This window comes from Bubalus kerabau, chromosome 18, assembly GCF_029407905.1.
Source record: "Bubalus kerabau isolate K-KA32 ecotype Philippines breed swamp buffalo chromosome 18, PCC_UOA_SB_1v2, whole genome shotgun sequence".
NCBI classification, from domain to species: Eukaryota; Metazoa; Chordata; class Mammalia; order Artiodactyla; family Bovidae; genus Bubalus; species Bubalus kerabau.
The window spans coordinates 16,931,910-16,955,497 of record NC_073641.1 but is presented as its reverse complement, the minus strand read 5'-3'; the positions used below and the strand labels follow the sequence as shown (position 1 = coordinate 16,955,497).

General features: G+C 38.1%; 1 protein-coding gene across 12 annotated transcripts in view; it reads left to right on the top strand.

The window, feature by feature from the left end:
* The window catches only part of RNF180 (ring finger protein 180), a 297,228-nt gene extending 284,051 nt beyond the window's left edge, over positions 1–13,177 (top strand). For 10 of the 12 annotated variants that reach the window (XM_055555005.1, XM_055555000.1, XM_055555010.1 and 7 more), the window contains one exon: positions 12,153–13,177. In XM_055555005.1, the coding sequence (XP_055410980.1) occupies positions 12,153–12,352 (200 nt within the window). In that variant the 3' untranslated portion in view covers positions 12,353–13,177. The remainder of the gene's footprint in view (positions 1–12,152) is intronic. The other 2 variants (XR_008704945.1, XM_055555009.1) reach the window with 2 other exon arrangements.
* The last annotated feature ends 10,411 nt before the right edge of the window (positions 13,178–23,588 follow it).

The window sequence follows — 23,588 nt, the reverse complement described above, 5'->3', positions numbered from 1 at the left end:
AAAACAAATCCGTTTCAACTTTGTGATTATCATCCTTTCCTTTAATAGTTCTAAAAGTCACTTCATTATTTCCAGTCAGAATTAATTTCTCTCTTAACCCCTGGGTGCTCTGCTTCACATCACCCTAAGCTTTAGGACCCGGGATGACGGAGTAGCCTCTGCCTGATACATTACAGGTTGTTGTGGAAGAGGGAGACAGACTGCTGCAGCATCTCAAACTGAGGAACGTGCTCCCCAGAAACAGTGCACACAGTCTTTTCTTTGGGCATTCATTTTCGTTTGTCAAGTCTCATGCCATGCCTAAATCATAAGGGGCAGAGAAGTGCAAATAAGCCAGGCATTCAGGAGACCGGAACACTTGTGAAAAGCTCCAAATGTACCACAATCAGGGAAATTTTAGTCTAATTCACTTAAAAACTTGAATAAAATGGATACTGCTATATAAAAATTACCAAACGTACTCAAGAATAACTAGAAAACATTAGTATACCAACAACTATTCAAGAAATTGATATTTAAAAATCGATACCACTTATAGGTTAGATTTATCAAACCACCAAGAATTCTAATTTTATGCAGACCATTTTTGAGAGTAAAAAGAGAACACAGGATTGCCAGTGTCAGAACAGAGACGGTCAGTGCCTCTTGCTTGCAAGATATGCAGACACACAGAGATACACAGAGAACTGTCACCTAACTGCCAGCATGATTTATGAAGACAATAAAACCATGAGATACAATCCAGGCAAATATTGCATAAAACAGAAAATTATAGACCAATCTTCCTTATAAACATAGGCATAAAAATGCCACATAAAATATATGAAGTTGAATTCATCAATGTGTAAAAACCAGTATCACGAACACATGGAATTTATCCTGGATTTAAAGGAATGATGAAACATTGAAAATCTATCACCTTAATTCATCACTGTAACAGATCTTTTTAAAATTATTCAACATTTTTTAAAAAATCTACTTTTGAATTCATCACATTAACAGATTAAAGAAGAAAATCATATGAATATATGTATCTCAATACAGAGGACCTGTTTTGACGTGATCAAATAATGAGCATGTTCAGTATTGGCACAAAAATCCAAATTTTCTGATTCCTTGAAGAGTATGATTTCCACTGTAGTGGAAAAGTGTCCTTTACCTTGAAATACCATAGATAAAATGTGCTAATAATACTGGCTATTCTTGAAGCCATGTCTTAATAACAAATTCACTTTATCAAGGTATCACTAAATAGTAAGTTGTGCTTAAGTCTGAGGATTTCCTGGTGCAGAAACTTCTCTCCATTAATTCCAGTGCAAACCCAATTTTGGAATGGAGTGGTTATATGTAATATATACAGTGACTGTTACATGCTTTTCCGTGTGCTGTCTCCTACGCCATGCACTTCTAATGGGGGCAAAAACTGGTTCTTGGGGCACCAAAAAAATCTTAGATGTCACAGTAGTTTTTGGCCCTCACGAGCTCAACCCTACCTGAAAAAAATTTATTCCTTATTTTAAATTTCTCTCAGTAGAGGGAAATTGGATTTAAGCTAATTTGATTTACTGATTAGAATATTTCAGATAAATTTTAATTCAACTATTTTTTCCTCCTTACACGGGTGATAATGAAATAAACAAAAAAAAGATTGATAAACTGTTCTAGAGTATGAGTTTCTTTAGACAGGAACCATGTCTAAAAATATCTTTAAATCCTCAGCCTCTAAGTGATAGTACATATAATCTTCATAAATTTTAATATGCCATAGTTTCACTGTCTGATACTCTGACAGTTTATTTAAAGTTAATAACTGCCTTAGAGAAATCAACTCATATTTGAAGGAAACAGTTTCTCACCATTTGTCTGAACAAACAACATACTGATTTATTCACAAAAGACAGACATAATATGAAGAATAAGAACTGAGAAAAGCAGCTGCTTTTCATATTGAAAGTAACAGTTACAATATTAAATTAAAAATAAGAATAATTTATTGAAACTTTAGTATTGGCCAGGAATGTGCTTAGCATGTATTAATTTATATTTACTGATTTACTGATTAAAAGAATTTTTACTAAATAAAAGAATTAATATAGGGGTAGGGGAGTAAGAGGTACAAACTACAAGTGAGAGGTATAAAATAAGATATAAAGATATATTATACAACATGGAAAAAATATGGCCAATATTTTATAATAACTGTGTATGGAATGTAACCTTTAAAAATTGTAAATCACTTTATACCTATAACATATTACTATATAACTGGCAACTATACTTCAATAAAAAATGAAATTTAAAAATTATTAAGATGTCTGTACTACTCAAAGCAAAACACAGACTCAGTACAATCCCTATCAAAATACCAATGGCATTTTTCAAAGAAACAGAAAAATAACAGTTGTAGAATTGGTATAGACTCACACTGTTGTTAAGTAGCCAAGCTGTGTTCAACACTTTGCAACCTTATGGGCTGCAGCACACCAGGCTTCCCTGTCCCTCCCATCTCTTGGAGTTTGCCCAAGTTCATGTTCATTGAATCAGTGATGCCATCTCATCCTCTGTCACCCTCTGTCACCCTCTTCTCCTTCTATCTTCAGTCTTTCCCAGCATCAAGGTCTTTTTCAGTGAGTCAGCTGTTCGCATCAGGTGGCCAAAGTACTGGAGCTTCAACTTCAACATCCATCCTTCCAAAGAGTACTCAGGATTGACTTCCTTTGAGATTGGCTGGTTTGATCTTGCTTTCCAAGGGACTCTCAAGAGTCTTCGCCAGCATCACAGTTCGAAAGCATCAATTTTTTGGCGTTCTGCCTTCTTTAATGTCCAGCTCTCACATCCATACATGACAACTGGAAAGACTATAGCCTTGACTATTCAGACCTTTGTCAGCAAAGTAATCTCTTTGCTTTTTAACATGTTGTGTAGGTTTGTCATAGCTTTCCTGCCAAGAAGCAATTGTCTTCTAATTTCATGGCTACAGTCACCATCTACAGTGATTTTAGAGCCCAAGAAGAGGAAATCTGTCACTTCTTCCACCTTTTGCCGTTCTGTTTGCCATGAGGTGATGCGACCAGATCATAAGATCTTAGTTTTTTTAATATCCACTTTTAAGCCAGCTTTTTCACTTTCCTCCTTTGCCCTCATCAAGGGGCCTCTTAAGTTTCTCTTCACTTTCTGTCCTTAGGGTGGTATCATCTGCATATCTGAGGTTGTTAATATTTGTCCTGTCAATCTTGATTCCAGGTTGTAACTCATCCAGCCTAGCATTTCACATGATATGTTCTGTTTATAAGTTAAATAAACAGGGTGATAATAAACAGCCTTATCGTACTCCTTTCTCTATCCTGAATCAGTCAGTTGTTCCATACAGGGTTTTAACTGTTGCTTCTACAGTTTGTTATGATCCACACAGTCAAAGGCTTTAGTGTAGTCAATGAAACAGAGTTAGATATTTTCCTGGAATTCCCTTGCTTTCTCTGTGATCCAGAGAATGTTGGCAATTTGATCTCTAGTTCCTCTGCCTTTTCTAAACCCACCTGCCTGAACATCTGGAGTTTTCAGTTCATGTAAGGCTGAAGCCTAGCCTAGAGGATTTTGAGCATAACCTTCCTAGCATGGGAGATGAATGCAATTGTCTGATGGTTTGAACCTTCTTTAATATTGCCCTTCTTGGGAATTGGAATGAGGACTGACCTTTTCCAGTCCTGTGCCCACTGCTGGGTTTTCCAAATTTGCTGACAGATTGAGTGCAGCACTTTAATAGCATCATCTTTTAGGATTTTAAATAGCTCTGCTGGAATTCCATCACCACCTCAAGCTTAATTGGCAGCAGTGCATATATGGAACCACAAAAGATCCCAAATAAAAGAACCTTGAGAAAGAACAGAGTAGAAGGTATCACGTGATGATTTCAAGTTATATTACAAGGCTATACTAATCAGAACAGTATGGCACTGGTATAAAAATAGACTCATAGACCACTGGAACACAGTGGAAACCTCAGAAGTAAATCCTGGTATACATAATCAACTAATTCTTAGTAAGGGAGTCAGGAATATATTCACAATGGGGAAAGGAAGGATACTCTTTTCAATAAATAGTATTGGGAAAACTGGATTGCCACACACAAAAGAGTGAAACTGAACCCATGTGTTACACCATACACAAAAATCTATTCAAAAATATATTAAAGAGTTAAATGTAAGATCTGCAACCATAAAACTCTATAAGAAACCATGTAAGATAAGCTCCTTGACATGGGCCTTTCCAGTCCTTATTTTTGGATATGACCACAAAAGGTCAGGCAACAACAGCAAAAATAAACAAGCAGGACTATATCAAACTAAAAAGCTTCTTCTGCATGGCAAGGGAAACAAGCAAAATGAAACATAGTCCATGGTTTTGGAAAAAAATATATACGAACCATATATCTCAGCAAAGATAGTGGATATTTGCTAAGAAAGTAGACAGAAGGTACTCTCAAAACAACAAAAAAGGAGATGGATATGTTAGTTAGCTTGATTATAATAATCATCTCACTAAATATTATATATCAAATCATCCTACTTTACACCTTAAAATATACACAATTTCTGTTATACAATATAAAACATATGAGAACAATAATTTAAGATTGTTCTTGATCAAAGAAACTTGACTTTAAGTAACCATAATGATAACTCAGGTAGATGCAACCTTTCTATGAGAATAAGAAACCTGATGTGGAGCAGAATATTCAACATTACTTTTGTTTTTACTAAATGAGTTATTAAAAAGAATGAATCAGAATCTACTTCAAGCTTGAGCCTTACAGAAACTTTATCACCAGAGTAACTAGCATATGCCAGAATATATCTTTTCTGCTCAGTTTATTGTATTATCCCCACCCACTCAAAGTAATAACCACATTAGTAGACAGTAGATAAGTACAAAGCAAAGGCTAATATTAATAATCGTATTCAGTTCAGTTCAGTCACTCAGTCATATCCGACTCTGCGACCCCATGGACCGCAGCACTCCAGGCCTCCCTGTCCATCACCAACTCTCGGAGTTTACTCAAACCCATGTCCATTGAGTCGGTGATGTCATTCAACCATCTCATCCTCTGTCGTCCCCTTCTCCTACGGCCTTCAATCTTTCGCAGCATCAGGGTCTTTTCAAATGAGTCAGTTCTTCACATTAGGTGGCCAAAGTATTGGAGTTTCAGCCTCAACATCAGTCCTTCCAATGAACACTCAGGACTGATCTCCTTTAGGATGGACTGGTTGGATCTCCTTGCAGTCCAAGGGACTCTCAAGAGTCTTCTCCAACACCATAGTTCAAAAGCATCAATTCTTCAGTGCTCAGCTTTATTTATAGTCCAACTGTCACATCCATACATGATTACTGGAAAAACCATAGCCTTGATGAGACAGACCTTTGTTGGCAAAGTAATGTCTCTGCTTTTTAACATGCTGCCTAGGTTGGTCATAACTTCCCTTCCAAGGAGTAAGCATCTGCATTTCATGGCTGCATTCACCATCTGCAGTGATTCTGGACCCCAGAAAAATAAATCAGCCACTGTTTCCACTGCTTCCCCATCTATTTGCCATGAAGTGATGGGACCAGATGCCATGATCTTAGTTTTATGAATGTTGAGCTTTAAGCCAACCTTTTCACTCTCCTCTTTCACCTTCATCAAGAGGCTCTTTAGTTCTTCTTCACTTTCTGCCATAAGGGTGCTGTCATCTGCATATCCAGAGAAGGCAATGGCATCCCCCTGTAGTACTCTTGCCTGGAAAATCCCATGGATGGAGGAGCCTGGTAGGCTGTGCTCAATGAGGTCATTAAAGTCAGACACAACTGAGCGACTTCACTTTCACTTTTTACTTTCATGCATTGGAGAAGGAAATGGCAACCCACTCCAGTGTTCTTGACTGGAGAATCCCAGGGACAGGGGAGTCTGGTGGGCTGCCGTCTATGGGGTCTCACAGAGTCGGACACCACTGAAGTGACTTAGCAGCAGCAGCATCTGCATATCTGAGGTTATTGATATTTCTCCCAGAAATCTTGATTCCAGCTTGTGCTTCATCCAGCCCAGTGTTTCTCATGATGTACTCTGAATAGAAGTTAAATAAGCACGGAGATAATATACAGCCTTGACGTACTCCTTTTCCTATTTGGAACCAGTCTGTTGTTCCATGTCCAATTCTAACTGTTGTTTCCTGACCTGCATACAGATTTCTCAAGAGGCAGGTCAGGTGGTCTAGTACTCCCATCTCTTTCACAGTTTTCCACAGTTTATTGTGATCCACACAGTCAAAGCCTTTGGCATATCATATTATTCATCTTTAAAAAGCCTTTAACGTCTAAAAAGACCTAACTTTTTTAGGTCTCTAAAAAATAAAGTTCACTATTTGTCAGCTAAACCCTGGTTGTCATTGGGCAAATAATTAGTATGTAAATAGGAAGCATTAATATAAACATGGCTAGTGGAGGTGATGAAATTCCAGCTGAGCTATTTAAAATCCTAACAGATGATGCTCTTAAGTGCTGCACTCAACATGTCAGAAAAAGTGGAAAACTGAGCAGTGACCAAAGGACTGGAAAAGGTCAGTTTTCATTCCAATCCCAAAGAAGGGCAGTGCCAAAGAATGTACAAACTACCATACAATTGCCCTTATTTTGCATGCTAGTAAGGTTATGCTCAAAATCCTTCAAGCTAGACTTCAGCAGTAGGTGAACTGAGAACTTCAAGATATACAAGCTGGGTTTAGAAGACAGAGGAACCAGATATCAAATTGCCAACATTTGTTGGATCACAGAGAAAGATAATATTTTAAAAAATTTACTCCTGCTTCACTGACTGCACAAAAGCCTTTGACTCTGTGGATCACAGCAAACTGGAAAATTCTGAGAGATGGGAGTACCAGACCACAATGGATGGTGACTGCAGCCATGAAATTAAAATATGCTTTCTCCTTGGAAGAAAAACTACAACAAACCTAGACAATGTATTAAAAATCAGAGACATTACTTTACTGACAAAGATCTGTAGAGTCAAAGCTACAGTTTTTCCAGTAGTCATGTATGGATATGAGAGTTGGACCATAGAGAAATCTGAGAACCGAACAATTGATGCTTTTGAACTGTGGTGTTAGAGAAGACTCTTGAGAGTCCCTTGGACTATAAGGAGATCAAACTACTCAATCCTAAAGGAAATCAGTCCTGAATATTCATTGGAAGGACTGATGCTGAAGTTGAAGTTCCAGTACTTTGGCCACCTGATGTGAACAGTTGACTCATCGGAAAGGACCATGATGCTGGGAAAGATTGAAAGCAGGAGATGGGGATGACAAAGAATGAGATGGTTGGATGGCATCACCAACTCAATGGACATGTGTTTGAGCAAGCTCCAGGAGTTGGTGATGGACGAGGAAGCCTGGCGCGCTGCAGTCCATGGGGTCACAAAGAGTCAGACATGACTGAGCAACTGAACTGAACTGATCCATGTTGCTGCAAATGGCATTGTTTCATTGTTTTTGATGGCTGAGTAATAGTCTATTGTGTATATATAACACATCTTCTATATATCTGTTCATCTGTAGATGGACACTTAGGTTGCTTCCATAGCTTGGCTATTGTAGACAGCACTGCATTGAACATTGGGGTGCATGTATCTTTTTGAACCATGTTTTTCTTCAGATACATGCCCCAGAGTGGGATTGCTGAATCATATGGTAGCTCTGTTTTTAGTTCCTTAAGGAACCTCCATACTGTTCTCCATAGGGGGTGTTGCAATTTACATTCCCACCAACAATGTAGATGTGTGTGTTAGTCGCTCAGTTGTATCCAACTCTTTACAACCCCATGGACTGCAACCTACCAAGCTCTTCTGTCCATGGAATTCTCCAGGTAAGAATACTGGAGTGGTAGCCATTCCCTTCTCCAGGGGATCTTCCCGATCCAGGGATTGATCCCAGGTCTCTTGCATTGCAGGCAGATTCTTAACTTTCTGAGCCACTAGGGAAGCCCCAACAATGTAAAAAAGGATCCTTTTCCTCCACACGTCCCACATTTGTTATTTGTAGGCTTTCTGATGATGGCCATTCTAACTGGTATGAGGTGATATCTCACTTTAGTTTTGATTTGAATTTATCTAATAATTACTGACGTTGAGCATCTTTTCATACACCTCTTGGTCAACTGTAAGTCTTCTTTGGAGAAACATCTATTTAGGTCTTTTGCCCATTTTTTCATGGGTTGTTCTTAAAATATGTATGGAGACACAAAAGACCCCAAAGAGCCAAAACAATCTTGAGAATGAAAGACAGACTTGGAGGATTAGGTTCCTTGACTTTAAATTACACTGCAAAGCTACAGTCATTAAAGCAGTATGGTGCTGACACAAAACCAGACATAAAGATCAATGGAACAGGGTAGAGAGCCCATGTAGCACCCGTGGTCAATTAATCTATGACAAAGCAAGACTGTACAATGGAGAAAAGATAGTCTCTTTTAATAAATGATGCTGAGAAAACTGGACAGCTACATATAAAAAATGAAATTAGAACATTCTTTAGCACCATACACAAAAATAAACTCAAAATGAATTAACAGCCTAAATGTAAGACCAGATACTATAAATTCTTAGAGGAAAATATAGGCAGAACACTCTTTAACATAAATCACCACAATATCTTTTTCAATCTTCTCCTAGAGTAATGAAAATGAAAACAAAAGTAAACAAATGGGACCTATTTAAACTGAAAAGTTTTCATAGCACAAGAAACCATAAACAAAATGAAAAGACAACCCATAGAATGTGAGGAAATGTTGCAAACAATGCAGCCAATAAGGAATTAATCTCTAAATCTTATTAACAGCTCATGCAACTCAATATCCAAAAAATGAACCTCACAAAATTTTAATTAAAAAGTCAGATGATATAGGTGAGAAATCTGAAATCAAAGAGATCAATTAACTTGCCCCAAGTAAATGACAGAACAAAATTAGTCTCTTAAAATTTCTGCCAGTTATATGACCAATAAGGAGTTCATATCCAAAACATATAAAGAGCTCATACAACTCATTATCAAAAAAATCAATTAAAAAATACACAAGACCTGAACAGACATTTCTCCAGAGAAGACATACAGATGACCAATAGGAAAAGATGCTCAACATTACTAATCATCAAAGAAATGTAAATGAGGTATTATCTCACACCTGTAGAATGGCTACCATCATAAAGACCACAAATAACATTGATGAAAATTTGGAGAAAAGGATACCCTACTACATTGTTTGTAGGAATGTAAATTGGTATAGCCACAATGTAAATTAGTATGAAGTTTCCTCAATAAACTAAAAATAGAACTACCAATTGGTCCTCCAGTTCCATTCTTGGATATATTACTGAAGTAAACAAAAATAGTAATTTGAAAAGATATATTCATGAGACAGGGATCGAGACCATCCCCAAGAAAAAGAAATGCAAAAGGGAAAAATGGCTATCTGAGGAGGCCTTAAAAATAGCTGTGAAAAGAAAAGAAGCCAAAAGCAAAGGAGAAAAGGAAAGATATTCCCATTTGAATGCAGAGTTCCAAAGAATAGCAAGGAGAGATAAGAAAGCCTTCCTCAGTGATCAATGCAAAGAAAAAAGGAAACCAATATAATGGGGAAGACTAGAGATCTCTTTAAGAAAATTAGAGATACCAAGGGAACATTTCATGCAAAGATGGGCACAGTAAAGGACAGAAATGGGATGGACCTGACAGAAGCAGATGATATTAAGAAGAGGTGGCAAGAATACACAGAAGAACTGTACAAAAAAGATCTTCATGACCCAGATAATCATGATGGTGTGATCACTCACCTAGAGCCAGACATCCTGGAATGTGAAGTCAAGTGGGCCTTAGGAAGTATCACTATGAACAAAGCTAGTGGAGGTGATGGAACTCCATTTGACCTCTTACAAATCCTAAAAGATGATGCTGTGAAAGTGATGCACTCAATATGCCAGCAAATTTGGAAAACTCAGCTGTGGGAACAGGACTGGAAAAGGTCGGTTTTCATTCCAGTCCCTAAGAAAGGCAATGCCAAAGAATGCTCAAACTACCACACAATTGTACTCATCTCACACGCTAGTAAAGTAATGCTCAAAATTCTCCAAGCCAGGCTTCAACAATACATGAACCGTGAACTTCCAGCTGGTTTTAAAAAGGCAGAGAAACCAGAGATCAAATTGCCAACCTCTACTGGATCATCTAAAAAGTAAGAGAGTTCCAGAAAAACACCTACTTCGGCTTTATTGACTATGTCAACGCCTTTGACTGTGTGGATCACAACAAACAGTGAAAAATTCTGAAAGAGATGGGAATACCAGAACACCTGACCTGCCTCTTGAGAAATCTGTATGCAGGTCATGAAGCAACAGTTAGAACTGGACATGGAACAACAGACTGGTTCCAAGGAGGAAAAGGAGTATGTCAGGCTGTATATTGTCACTGTGCTGATTTAACTTCTATGCAGAGTACATCATGAGAAACACTGGGCTGGAAGAAGCACAAGCTGCAATCAAGATTTCCAGGAGAAATATCAATAACCTCAGATATGCAGAAGACAGCACCCCTATGGCAGAAAGTGAAGAAGAACTAAAGAGCCTCTTGATGAAAGTGAAAAGAGGAGAGTGAAAAAGTTGGCTTAAAGCTCAACATTCAGAAAACGAAGATCATGGCATCCGGTCCCATCACTTCATGGCAAATAGATGGGGAAACAGTGGAAACAGTGGCTGATTTATTTTTGGGGGTTCCAGAATCACTGCAGATGGTGACTGCAGCCATGAAATTAAAAGATGCTCACTCCTTGGAAGAAAAGCTATGACCAACCTAGATAGTATATTAAAAAGCAGAGACATTACTTTGCCAACAAAGGTCCATCTAGTCAACGCTATGTATGGTTTTTCCAGGAGTCACGTATGGATATGAGAGTTGGACTATAAATAAAGCTGAGCACTGAAGAATTGATGCTTTTGAACTATGGTGTTGGAGAAGACTCTTGAGAGTCCCTTGGACTGCAAGGAGATCCAACCAGTCCATCCTAAAGGAGATCAGTCCTGAGTGTTCATTGAAAGGACTGATGTTGAAGCTGAAACTCCAATACTTTAGCCACCTGATGCGAAGAGCTGACTCATTGGAAAAGACCCTGATGCTGGGAAAGATTGAAGGCCAGAAGAGAAGGGGACAACAGAGGATGGGATGGTTGGATGACATCACCAACTCGATGGAGATGAGTTTGGGTAAACTCCAGGAGTTGGTGATGGACAGGGAGGCCTGGCCTGCTACAGTCCATGGGGTCGCAAAGAGCTGGACACGACTGAGGGACTGAACTGAACTGATGTACCCCAGTGTTCATAGCAGCATTATATACAATAGCCTATGTAAGGGTCCATCAACAGATGAACGGATAAAGATGGGATATACATACACACATAATGCAATATTCCTCAGTCATTGAAAAAAGAGTGAAGTTTTGACACTTGCAACAATATGGATAGACCTGGAGGATACTATGCTTAGTGAAATAAGTCAGAAAAATACAAATACTGTATGTTATCACTTATATATGGAATCTAAACACTAAAATGAGTAAATATGATACAATAGAAACAGACTCATACAGAGAACAGACTAGTTGTTATCAGTGGGGATAGGCAAAGAAGGAAGACAGGAGGAGGTAGGAGATTAGTAAGTATAAACTACTATGTATTAAAATAAGCTACAGGATATATTGTATAGCACAGGAAATATAGCCAATATTTTATTATAACTTTAAATGGAGCATAATCTATAAAAATATTAAATCATATGCTATATACTTGAAACTAATATTGTAGATCAACTATACTTCAGTTTTTAAAAAAGAATAGTCTCTTGACTCCATTTTCCATGATTTTTGCTAATTTTACTGTCCCCCTTAGAAGCTTTAACTGAAAAAGACTTCTGATAGTTGCTTATCATTAAAAAGAAAAACTGTATGGAATACCATATATGCCCCTCAGTGAAATCAGGATAATGCTCTGGTCATGATACTCATGTTCATAATGCAGCTTCCTTTCTGAGCCCTTATCTGAATTTAATGGGCTTTAAATTGCATGTTCATATATCTTCTAGGTTTCCACAGACGTGCAGCTCCAGTTACAAGAAGGCAGTTTCCACATGGTGCACACAGGATGGATTACCTGCACTTTGAGGATGACAGCCGTGGATGGTGGTTTGACATGGATATGGTGATCATCTATATTTATTCAGTGAACTGGGTCATTGGATTCATTGTTTTCTGCTTTCTTTGCTATTTTTTCTTTCCATTTTAGGAATTTTCATACCTTAATACTGTTGCACAATTACAAGTGATGTAGATAACAATACTTAAACATTTTTAAAATGTGCTTTGAAGTTTTTATAATGTATTATATAAATTGTTGGTGTTTATAGAAAATATGAGAATGGATTTATTTATGAATGTTTCATGTAACAAACTAAACTTGATTTAAGATCTAATCTATTAGCACTTAGCAACAATGCACTATTAATTTTACAGTTCTCCTTGATTTGGGATTTGTGGTTCTAATTTTACAGCGTCACTTTTACACATATTGAAAAGACTGAGGTTTTCCGTCCACTTAAAAATACAAAATGAAATGATAATATGAGTAGATATTATCTTTAATTATAAACTATTTAGTAATCATCACCTATTCTCAGGCAAGTTATATACATTAAAGGTAAACCATCTTCTCTGGGAACTAATCTAGCAGGGTATATTCAGTTTTGCTTTCCAGTGATCTCTATTTATGTCCTTAGTTTCCTTTCTATTACCAACACAGCTGACTATACTTTGTTTTTAACAGACCTAATAATATCATTAGTGCAACATTTTAAACTATTACAAGAATAGAATAGAATAGTAAACACAAACAAAATAAAAAGGGAAAATAAAAAATAAAACTAATTCACACCAACAAAGACTTAGAAAATTATATTAACAGTTTTCCAATTGCAGGATTACTCACCTGAAGAAATTAAAAAGTTACTTTCAGAGCAATGCATGTCTAAGCTGTAATTAATTAGTGATTCTTTTAACTTGGAGGTTGTCAAATATATTGTAAATGTACAATAAAGAGTGGCTTTTAAATTTTTTCATTGTTATTAACTAATTTTATGTCTGGAATAAGAATTGTTGGAAACAGGCTTAAGGGTTTATAGAACAAAAACTTGGCTTATTTTTATTATTACTACAGCATTCCTTGGAATTAGTTTTCCCATATTAATTTTTTTTAATTTTATTTTATTTAACTTTACAATATTGTATTGGTTTTGCCATATATCAAAATGAATCCGCCACAGGTATACATGTGTTCCCCATCCTGAACCCTCCTCCCTCCTCCCTCCCCATACCATCCCTCTGGGTCGTCCCAGTGCACCAGCCCCAAGCATCCAGTATCGTGCATCGAACCTGGACTGGCGACTTGTTTCATATATGATATTATACATGTTTCAATGCTATTCTCCCAAATCATCCCACCCTCTCCCTCTCCCACAGAGTCCAAAAGACTGTTCTATATATCAGTGTCTCTTTTGCTGTCTCGTATACAGGGTTATTGTTACCATCTTTCTAAATTCCATATATATACGTTAGTATACTTATTGGTGTTTTTCTTTCTTGCTTACTTCACTCTGTATAATAGGCTCCAGTTTCATCCACCTCATTAAAACTGATTCAAATGTATTCTTTTTAATGGCTGAGTAATACTCCATTGTGTATATGTAAATATTTTTTAAAAAGGAGATCTGAATTATCCCAGTACAAAAGAGAATTCGGGTAGGTAGTCCAGTATTAAAAGTGAAAAAACTAAAGCACAGAGAAGTAAGCTTGTTTATTTCTATCATTTAGGTGGTCTTTGTGTAACCTAGAACCAAAGTTTTTATTATGAACTACTAATTCAACATTTCTACACTATGATACCATATACTTGGTAAGGCAGTAGGCATATTTTAACATAAGGTAAGTGACCCTCTCGTGGCACTAAAACTACTACCGCCATTCAAACAAATTGAGATTGATCAGTCTACGGAAAGTCCAATTGTGTCCCAATTGCTGACTATATTTGAATAAAAACATTTAATTGACAGTGTGTGATGTTCTAAGAAAATATGGAAGAGTGATACAAAATTTTATTCTAACATTGCTTACTGTGTTTTAAATTATATCTGTGAAAGAAAATAGTGTAAATCAGATACCATCAAATCCAGAAATCAGAAGACTAAATACATTTTAGAAACAGATCATCACTTATATACTATAGTTAAATATATGTATGTATATATAATGCTTGCAGTCTAGTGACTAAACTATATCTTGGTGAAACTGTACTGTTGGCAAACTTCAGTATTATCTTACAAAAATAAAATGGGTATTTATAATCACTGATGTCTACCAAAGTAAAGATGATATTGTTAAGGCAAAATATTGCCTTCTTAGAATATATGTCAGGAGAAATTAACAAAACACACATGGGAAGCAATGTTTTAAGAACTTTGAAATAAATTGTAGCCATTTCCCAAGCAACTCCTGGCTTATAAGCTCTAGCAAATATGGCTTCATTCATTTCTAATTTACTTAAAAATTTATTGTAATTATACATGAAGTAACAGTCAAAAAACTAAGATCATGGCATCCAGTCCCATCACTTCATGGCAAATAGATGGGGAAACAATGGAAACAGTGACAGACTTAATTTTCTTGGGCTCCAAAATCACTGCAGTTGGTGACTGCACCCATGAAATTAAAAGACAATTGCTCTGTGGAAGAAGAACTATGACAAACCTGGACAACATTTTAAAAAGCAGAGACATTACTTTGCCGACAAAGGTCCATATAGTCAAAGTTATGGATCTTTTGATGTATGGATGTTAGAGTTGGACCATAAAGAAGGCTAAGCATCAAAGAATTGATCTTTTGAAATGTAGTGTTGGAGAAGACTCTTGAGAGTCCCTTGGACTTCAAGGAGATCAAACCAGTCAGTCTTAAAGGAAATCAGTCCTGAATATTCACCGGAAGGCCTGATGCTGAAGCTGAAGCTCCAGTACTTTGGCCACCTGATGCCAACTCATTAGAAAAGGCCCGACTCATTAGAAAAGTCCCTAATGCTGGGAAAGATTGAAGGCTGAAGGAGAAGGGGATGACAGAGGATGAGATGGTTGGATGGCATCACTGACTCAATGGACATGAGTTGGAGCAAACTCCGGGAGTTGGTGATGGACAGGGGAGCTTGGCATGCTGCACTCCTTGGAGTCGCAAAGAGTCAAACACAACTGAACAACAAAAGTAAAATAAATTTTATTACAGGTAAAGATTTCTCAGAGATTTTAATAAAGTTGATTCCCAAAATATATTTATTAGGTCAGTGGTACATATCAGTTTATGAAGTGAAGTGAAGTGAAGTCACTCAGTTGTGTCCAGCTCTTTGCGACCCCATGGACTGTAGCCTACCAGGCTCCTCTGTCCATGTTATTTCCCAGGCAAGAGTACTGGAGTGGGTTGCCATTTCCTTCTCCAGGGGATCTTCCCAACCCAGAGATCGAACCCAGGTCTCCAGCATTGCAGGCAGATGCTTTACCCTCTGAGCCATAGCTCTGTATATACAAGCTAAATCCAAATATATATATATATATAATCTCCAACCTAGATAGCATATTCAAAAGCAGAGACATTACTTTGCCAACAAAGGTCCATCTAGTCAAGGCTATGGTTTTTCCAGTGATCATGTATGAATGTGCGAGTTGGACTGTGAAGAAGGCTGAGCGCCAAAGAATTGATGCTTTTGAAGTGTGGCATTGGAGAAGACTCTTGAGAGTCCCTTGGACTGCAAGGAGATCCAACCAGTCCATTGTGAAGGAGATCAGCCCTGGGATTTCTTTGGAAGGAATGATGCTAAAGCTGAAACTCCAGTACTTTGGCCACCTCATGCGAAGAGTTGACTCATTGGAAAAGACTCTGATGCTGGGAGGGATTGGGGGCAGGAGGAGAAGGGGATGACAAAGGATTAGGTGGCTGGATGGCATCACTGACTCGATGGACGTGAGTCTGAGTGAACTCCGGGAGTTGGTGATGGACAGGGAGGCCTGGCGTGCTGCAATTCATGGGGTCGCAAAGAGTCGGACATGACTGAGCGACTGAACATCCTTACTTGATGCTGGGCAAGACTGAAGGCAACAGGAGAAGAGAGCAGTAGAGGATGAGATGCTGAGATAACATCTCTGACTCCATGGACATGAATTTGAGCAAACTCCAGGAGATAGTGAAAGTCAAGGAAGGCTGGCATGCTGCAGTCCATAGGGTTGCAAAGAGTTGGACATGACTTATCGACTACAACCCTTGCATAAATAGAATCCCCTTTTCAAAAGGAGTCATAGTCTGGAGGAGCATTCTCAAGTCACATCCGGTCATTGATACAGAGCTTGAGCTAGGAATTTAAATCCCTGTGTTCATCTTTTTTATTGGCCAGTAAGAGATGTCTGTGTACCCATGATTATATTTATATATTTATATATATATATATATGTGTGTGTGTGTGTGTGTGTGTGTGTGTGTATTCTTAAAGAGATGGGAATACCAGACCACCTGACCTGCCCCTTGAGAAACCTGTATGCAGGTCATGAAGCAACAGTAGAACTGGACATGGAACAACAGACTGGTTCCAAATAGGAGAAGGAGTATGTCAAGGCTGTATATTGTCACCCTGCTTATTTAACTTACATGCAGAGTACATCATAAGAAACGCTGGGCTGGAAGAAGCACAAGCTGGAATCAATTGCTGGGAGAAGTATCAATAACCTCAGATATGCAGATGAGGTTATGCCACCCTTATGGCAGAAAGTGAAGAGGAACTAAAAAGCCTCTTGATGAAAATGAAAGTAGAGAGTGAAAAAGTTGGCTTAAAGCTCAACATTCAGAAAACGAAGATCATGGCATCTGGTCCCATCACTTCATGTGAAATAGATGGGGAAACAGTGGCAGACTTTATTTTGGGGGGCTCCAAAATCACTGCAGATGGTGACTGAAGGCATGAAATTAAAAGACACTCCTTGGAAGAAAAGTTATGATCAACCTAGATAGCATATTCAAAAGCAGAGATATTACTTTGCCAACAAAGGTCCGTCTAGTCAAGGCTATGGTTTTTCCTGTGGTCATGTATGCATGTGAGAGTTGGACTGTGAAGAAGGCTGAGCGCTGAAGAATTGATGCTTTTGAACTGTGGTGTTGGAGAAGACTCTTGAGAGTCCCTTGGACTGCAAGGAGATCCAACCAGTCCATTCTGAAGGAGATGAGCCCTGGGATTTCTTTGAAAGGAATGATGCTAAAGCTGAAACTCCAGTACTTTGGCCACCTCATGCAAAGAGTTGACTCATTGGAAAAGATTCTGATGCTGGGAGGGACTGGAGGCAGGAGGAGAAGGGGACGACAGAGGATGAGATGGCTGGATGGCATCACCGACTTGATGGACATGAGTTTGAGTGAACTCCGGGAGTTGGTGATGGACACGGAGGCCTGGCATGCTGCAATTAATGGGGTCGCCATCAGACATGACTGAGCAACTGAACTGAACTGATATATGTATATGTATATATGTATACATGTATATTATATATAATATACATGTATACATATATATACATGTATACATGCATACATATACATGTGTATATATACACATGTATATACATATATATAATATATATGTGTGTGTGTAGTATATACACATACACTAAACAAGGAAATGAAATGATTGCATGATTTTGAGAATCAGTTTACACAAATCCAGAGTCCATAGGGAAGGCAGTAAGAAATATAAGAACACAAAAGTCTAGGATTCAAAAGACAATGGCCAAAGCTGTTGTCCATAGGTAGAGTTTCTTTCTCCAGGGAATGTCTAAACCTTCTTTTAAGATCTTCCAATTGATTATCAGGCCCACCAGGGTAACCTCCCTAATGACTGATGAGGGACTTTATATCTGAAAAAAATTCTTTTCACAGGAGAAGCCTCACTGATGTTTTATTAAGTAATTAAGAGAAGGTGCATATATGCTAGACTAGCTCATGCTTTCCTTCCCTCTTTCCAACTCTTATGAAAGCATAACTCTTATAGCCTACTTATTGATAAATACATTGCAAAGGAAATTCTAAGGACTGTAATTTAGCCTCGTCAAATTGACATACCACAAAGCCATCACACATGTGGCGTCCTTTCACTAGATCTCATCTCTGAGCTATATATACAAAAGGATTAATCTTAAAATCAGTATAAACTCAAATTAAAAGTTTATAGCATCAGTTCAGTTCAGTCGCTCAGTTGTGTCCGACTCTTTGAGACTCCATGAATTGCAGCATGCCAGGCCTCCCTGTCCATCACCAACTCCCGGAGTTCACTCAAACTCATGTCCATCAAGTCGGTGATGCCATCCAGCCATTTCATCCTCTGTTGTCCCCTTCTCCTCCTGCCCCCAATCCCTCCCAGCATCAGAATCTTTTCCAATGAGTCAACTCTTCACATGAGGTGGCCAAAGTATTGGAGTTGCAGCTTTAGCATCAGTCCTTCCAATGAACACCCAGGACTGATCTCCTTTAGGATGGACTGATTGGATCTCCTTGCAGTCCAAGGGACTCTCAAGAGTCTTCTCCAACACCACAGTTCAAAAGCATCAATTCTTCGGCTCTCAGCTTTCTTCACAGTCCAGTTCTCACATCCATACGTGACCACTGGAAAAACCATAGCCTTGACTAGACGGACCTTTGTTGGCAAAGTAATGTCTCTGCTTTTTAATATGCTGTCTAGGTTGGTCACGGAGAAAGCAATGGCAACCCACTCCAGTACTCTTGCCTGGAAAATCCCATGGACGGAGAAGCCTGGTAGGCTGCAGTCCATGGGTCGCTAAGAGTCGGGCACAACTGAATGACTTCACTTTCACTTTTCATTTTCATGCATTGGAGAAGGAAATGGCAACCCAATCCAGTATTCTTGCCTGGAAAATCCCAGGGACGGAGGAGCCTAGTGGGCTGCCATCTATGGAGTCACACAGAGTCGGACACAACTGAAGCAACTTAGCAGCAGTAGCAGCAGCAGGTTGGTCATAACTTTCCTTCCAAGGAGTAAGCGTCTTTTAATTAGCATAACCTTTAATAATTCTTCTCTGATACCATAGAAGTTTTAAAATGTTCTACATAGGTGGTCTGGTTAGCTATTGCTGAATAACAAACTACCCTAAATTTAATGGTGTAAGAAAACAATCATTTTACTATATCTCATATTTTTGTGGATCAGGGGCTCAGACAGCACTGAGTGAGTGTTCCCTGTAGCTTCAACAGAGGTCACTGGGTGATATTCAGCAGGCAGCAGGCTGGTCTGGAGGGTTCAAGATGGCTCCACTCATATGGCTGGTTTCCCTGGGAGAGGTGGCTTAAAATCTAGGCTCAGCTGAAGTGATCAAATGGAGCACCTCCATGTGGTCTGACAAGGCAGTCTCACAGTGATCAGACCTCTTGCATGGTAGCTCAGGACTCCCAGAGGGAATGTTCATGAAACCCAGGCAGAAAAAGCAGAGTTGCAGATCACCAACCTCAGCAGTCCAGCTGCTTCCTACTTATCAAGAATGTCGCTAAGACCAGTTCAGATTCAAGAAAAGGGGAATCTGATTCTAAGAGACCAAGTAATAATCTATCACTCTAGGAAATCTTTGTGGTGGTAGTTTAGTTCCTAAGTCATGTCTGACTCTCGAAACCCCATTGACTGTAGCCCACCAGGCTCTTCTGTCCGTGAGGTTCTCCAGGCAAGAATACTGGAGTGGGTTGGCATTTCCTTCTCCAGGGGATCTTCCTGACCCAGGAATCAAACCCCGGTCTCCTGCATTGCAGGCAGATTCCTTACCAACTGAGCTCTAAGGGAAGCCTAGGAAACCTTTGTAGGGGTTAATAAATCTAAAAATGTAACCCTTGGTAAAAGGATTAAAAACTGAAAAAAGTATCAACTGTGTAGCCAATCTTGATTACCTCAGCCAGGAAAGTATCAAGGAGCTTAATACTTAATAAATAATATTATCCTCAACATGCTACATATGTATCAACATATATGATATGTATCAGTGCTTCTCATGCTTTAATATCCATGTTAATTACCTAGGGAAAGTGAAAGTCCAAGTCACTCAGTCGTGTCCAACTCTTTGCGACCCCATGGACTATACATGGAATTCTCTGGGCCAGAATACTGGAGTGGGTAGCCTTTCCCTTTTCCAGGGGATCTTCCTAGAGATTTTGTTAAAAATGCGGATCTAGGATAGGGCCTGGAATTCTGCATTTCTAATAAGACCTCATGTGATACCAATGCTTCTAGTCAGATGAACAAAGTAATGGATTTCATGGGTCAAGAGACTTTCTGCAAAGGGCTATATAGTAAATATTTTGTGGCTCTCAAAGAGTATTTGTCACATATTTTTAAAAATCTGACCACAGATACATATGCAAATTTGGCTGCATAATAGAACCATTTGGGAAATTCTTAAAAGTACTGATGCCTAAGTCCTACACCAAGTACTCTAACTGGTATAGGGATAGGGATCCTTAAAGTTTCTCTAGGTTAAATCTAGGGCTTCCTAGATTAAATCTTCTCTATGTTAAATCTGTCAGTTCAGTGGTAAAGAATCCACCTACCAATACAGGAAGACACGGTTCAATCCTTAAGAAGATCCCCCGGAAAAGAAAATGACAACCCACTCTAATATTCTTGCCTGGGAAATTCCATGGTCAGAGGAACCTGCTGAGTTACTATTCATGGGCTAGCAAAAGAGTCGGACACGACCTAGCAACTACACAACAACAGGTTAAATCTACTATGTGGTAAAGTTTGAAAACTAATGATCTAGATCACTTCCTATTTCTACCTACTTGTATCTTTTGGGCCATTAAATCTTCTTCAATATATCTGAATGAGTGAATTAATACAGATCTCTCTTCACTTGAATAGGAAACTGACAATTAATTAAAAATAACAACCCAAAATCGATGCTGTCATCAGCACACCCGTGCTCCCACTAGGAAGAGTATCCCCAATGGACTTCATGTTATTAAAATACAATGAAGTTGGATGCCAAATTTAGAAATGATAGAAAGTGATGAATAAGTAGGTTGCTGGGGCAAAACAAAAGTGAAACACAGAAAACTTCAAATAAGTAGAGTGGTAAATTGCCAGGCTAGTAAAAGTAGAAATTACCATAAACCTCATCAGGATAATTAAGAAAAAAATGTAAGAGGCTTCAGCTAGACTAGCATTTTGCTTAAAAACTAAAGAGTTATGAACATGTCCATCTCTAAGTGGCGTGAGAAGTTTACTTAAAATGTTCTCTTAAATATTTTTAACTCTCATACTTTTATACTATGTATCTCTGCATTATACAGGGTTTCCAAAGAAAGCTATGAATTCTTACTCAGTTCTGTCTGAATTAATATGCTTTTTAAATAGGCAGATACTTAAAAAGCAAATAACTTTAACTGTGAAATTCCTATTTTAGTAATGCAACTTGGAAAATCACTTTACATTTGCCATCTTTCCTAAGCAAAATTTTGTCTATAACATTATAATGTATTTGTTGATAGTTATGTCAATAAATTATTAAAGAAAATAGTAAGTTATTCTGTACCCAAGTAATATTCCACTTTTCATTACATACTATCTTTTCTTTAACCTTCCTGAAGGTTTTGTTTCAGCTCTTCCCTGTGAATTAGCTCCCTTAGTTTTAACCTCCAGGACTGCATTTCTCTCTGCTTCTAAATCTTCCATATAAAATAGTACATCTTCATACAGTAAAATGCAACTGTAAGACATAGTTAATACGATCTCCTCATTCATTCGTGCATTCAACAAACAAAAATAGTACATGCTCAATAAATATTCACTTACTCTACCAATGATGCTCAATTCAAGTTCTGACCATGATCTGAACTTCACTTAAATACTGATCACATAGTCTAAGGATTTCAGAATAAATTTCTTGTTAGCTGGAGATCTATATTTGCTGTTTAGTCACTCAGTCATGTCTGACTCCTTGTGACCCCATGGACTGCAGCCCACTAGGCTCCTCTGTCCTTAGAATTTTCCAGGCAAGAAGACTGGAGTGGGTTGCCATTTCCTTCTCCAGGTGATCTTCCTGACCCAGGGATTGAACCCCCACCTCCTACATTGGCAGGTGGATTCTTTACCTCTGAGCCACCTCCTTTTAATTTAAAGAGCTCAGAAATCTACGTGGTATCTCACTATTCAAATGAAAGTTACATCTGTTGCAAGCAAAATTTTCTACTCCTGTCTGCTTTGTGTTATGGACTCAAGAGATAATCAGTATACATGTATAACAGTACGTCCACTTCTCCTTATGACTAACAGCTAAAAGTAGAGGGAAAAGAAAATTACACCGTCTCAGTTCTTCTTTCTACCAGATAAACTTCCAGTTATATTAACTATGTTATTGTACATAGTTCATGGTTACTGCTATGCACTGCTTCTAATCTAGATATTAATTGTGTTTTTCCTTCTACAACTTAGGGAAAGGCACATATGACCTCCCTTGGAAAAAATGTCTCTTGCCCTAGTTATGATCGGTACATCTTGTGGCTGAGAAAAGGCAGGAGGTGCATTTGCAAAAATTATAAACTTGAAACTATCAAAGGTGGAGTATGTTTAGGAAGATGATTGTTTTATCAGCTAATCAGTTATAAACCCACTATAAATTTGACCTAATCTGGTTTTAAATATTTCAGAATAAATTTTTATCACAGTTTACTGATAAATTCTGTAATATTCCATCTCATTTATTTCTAGAAAGGAAAAAACTTAATTAAAATTGTAACAGTTAAGCAAACCATACACAAAATTTACATGGCCTATTTCATTAACATTAAAAATTCAGGACTTCTAAAAATAATATTTAATATTCCATTGCTATTCCTTACAACTTCAACATCAAATCTGCTGGAACAGTAAGCAGCAATGATTAATGTTGTATATATTTACTTTTTTATTCTGAATCAAATCAGAGAGTCATAACAGTGAAAATAAAGCAACAATGGTTTTAAAACAACAATTAAAGGAAAGGGAAACTCTAGGTAATATATACACTTAAGTCACACATTCACAAACATATTTACCTTGTTCTCTGCATAAGACCCTGAAGAGTCAAAAGGGCACATGCTTCGAAAGAGTCAAATGAAAAGAACTCTTGGAGCAAATTCTAGGACAACACAAAACAATCAAAATTATATCACTATGCTTAATAATGCTACAATTGTATGTTAATTTGTCAGATTCGCTTTGACTATTTTATTTCCCCAAGAATAAGAATTGTGTGTGTGTGTCCAACTCTGCAACCCTGTGGACTATAGCCTACCAGGCTCCTCTGTCCATGGGATTCTCCAGCCAAGAATACTGGAGTGCGTAGCCAATGCTGGGAAAGATTGAGAGCAGGAGGAGGAGTGGGCAACAGAAGATGAGATGGTTGGCTGGCATC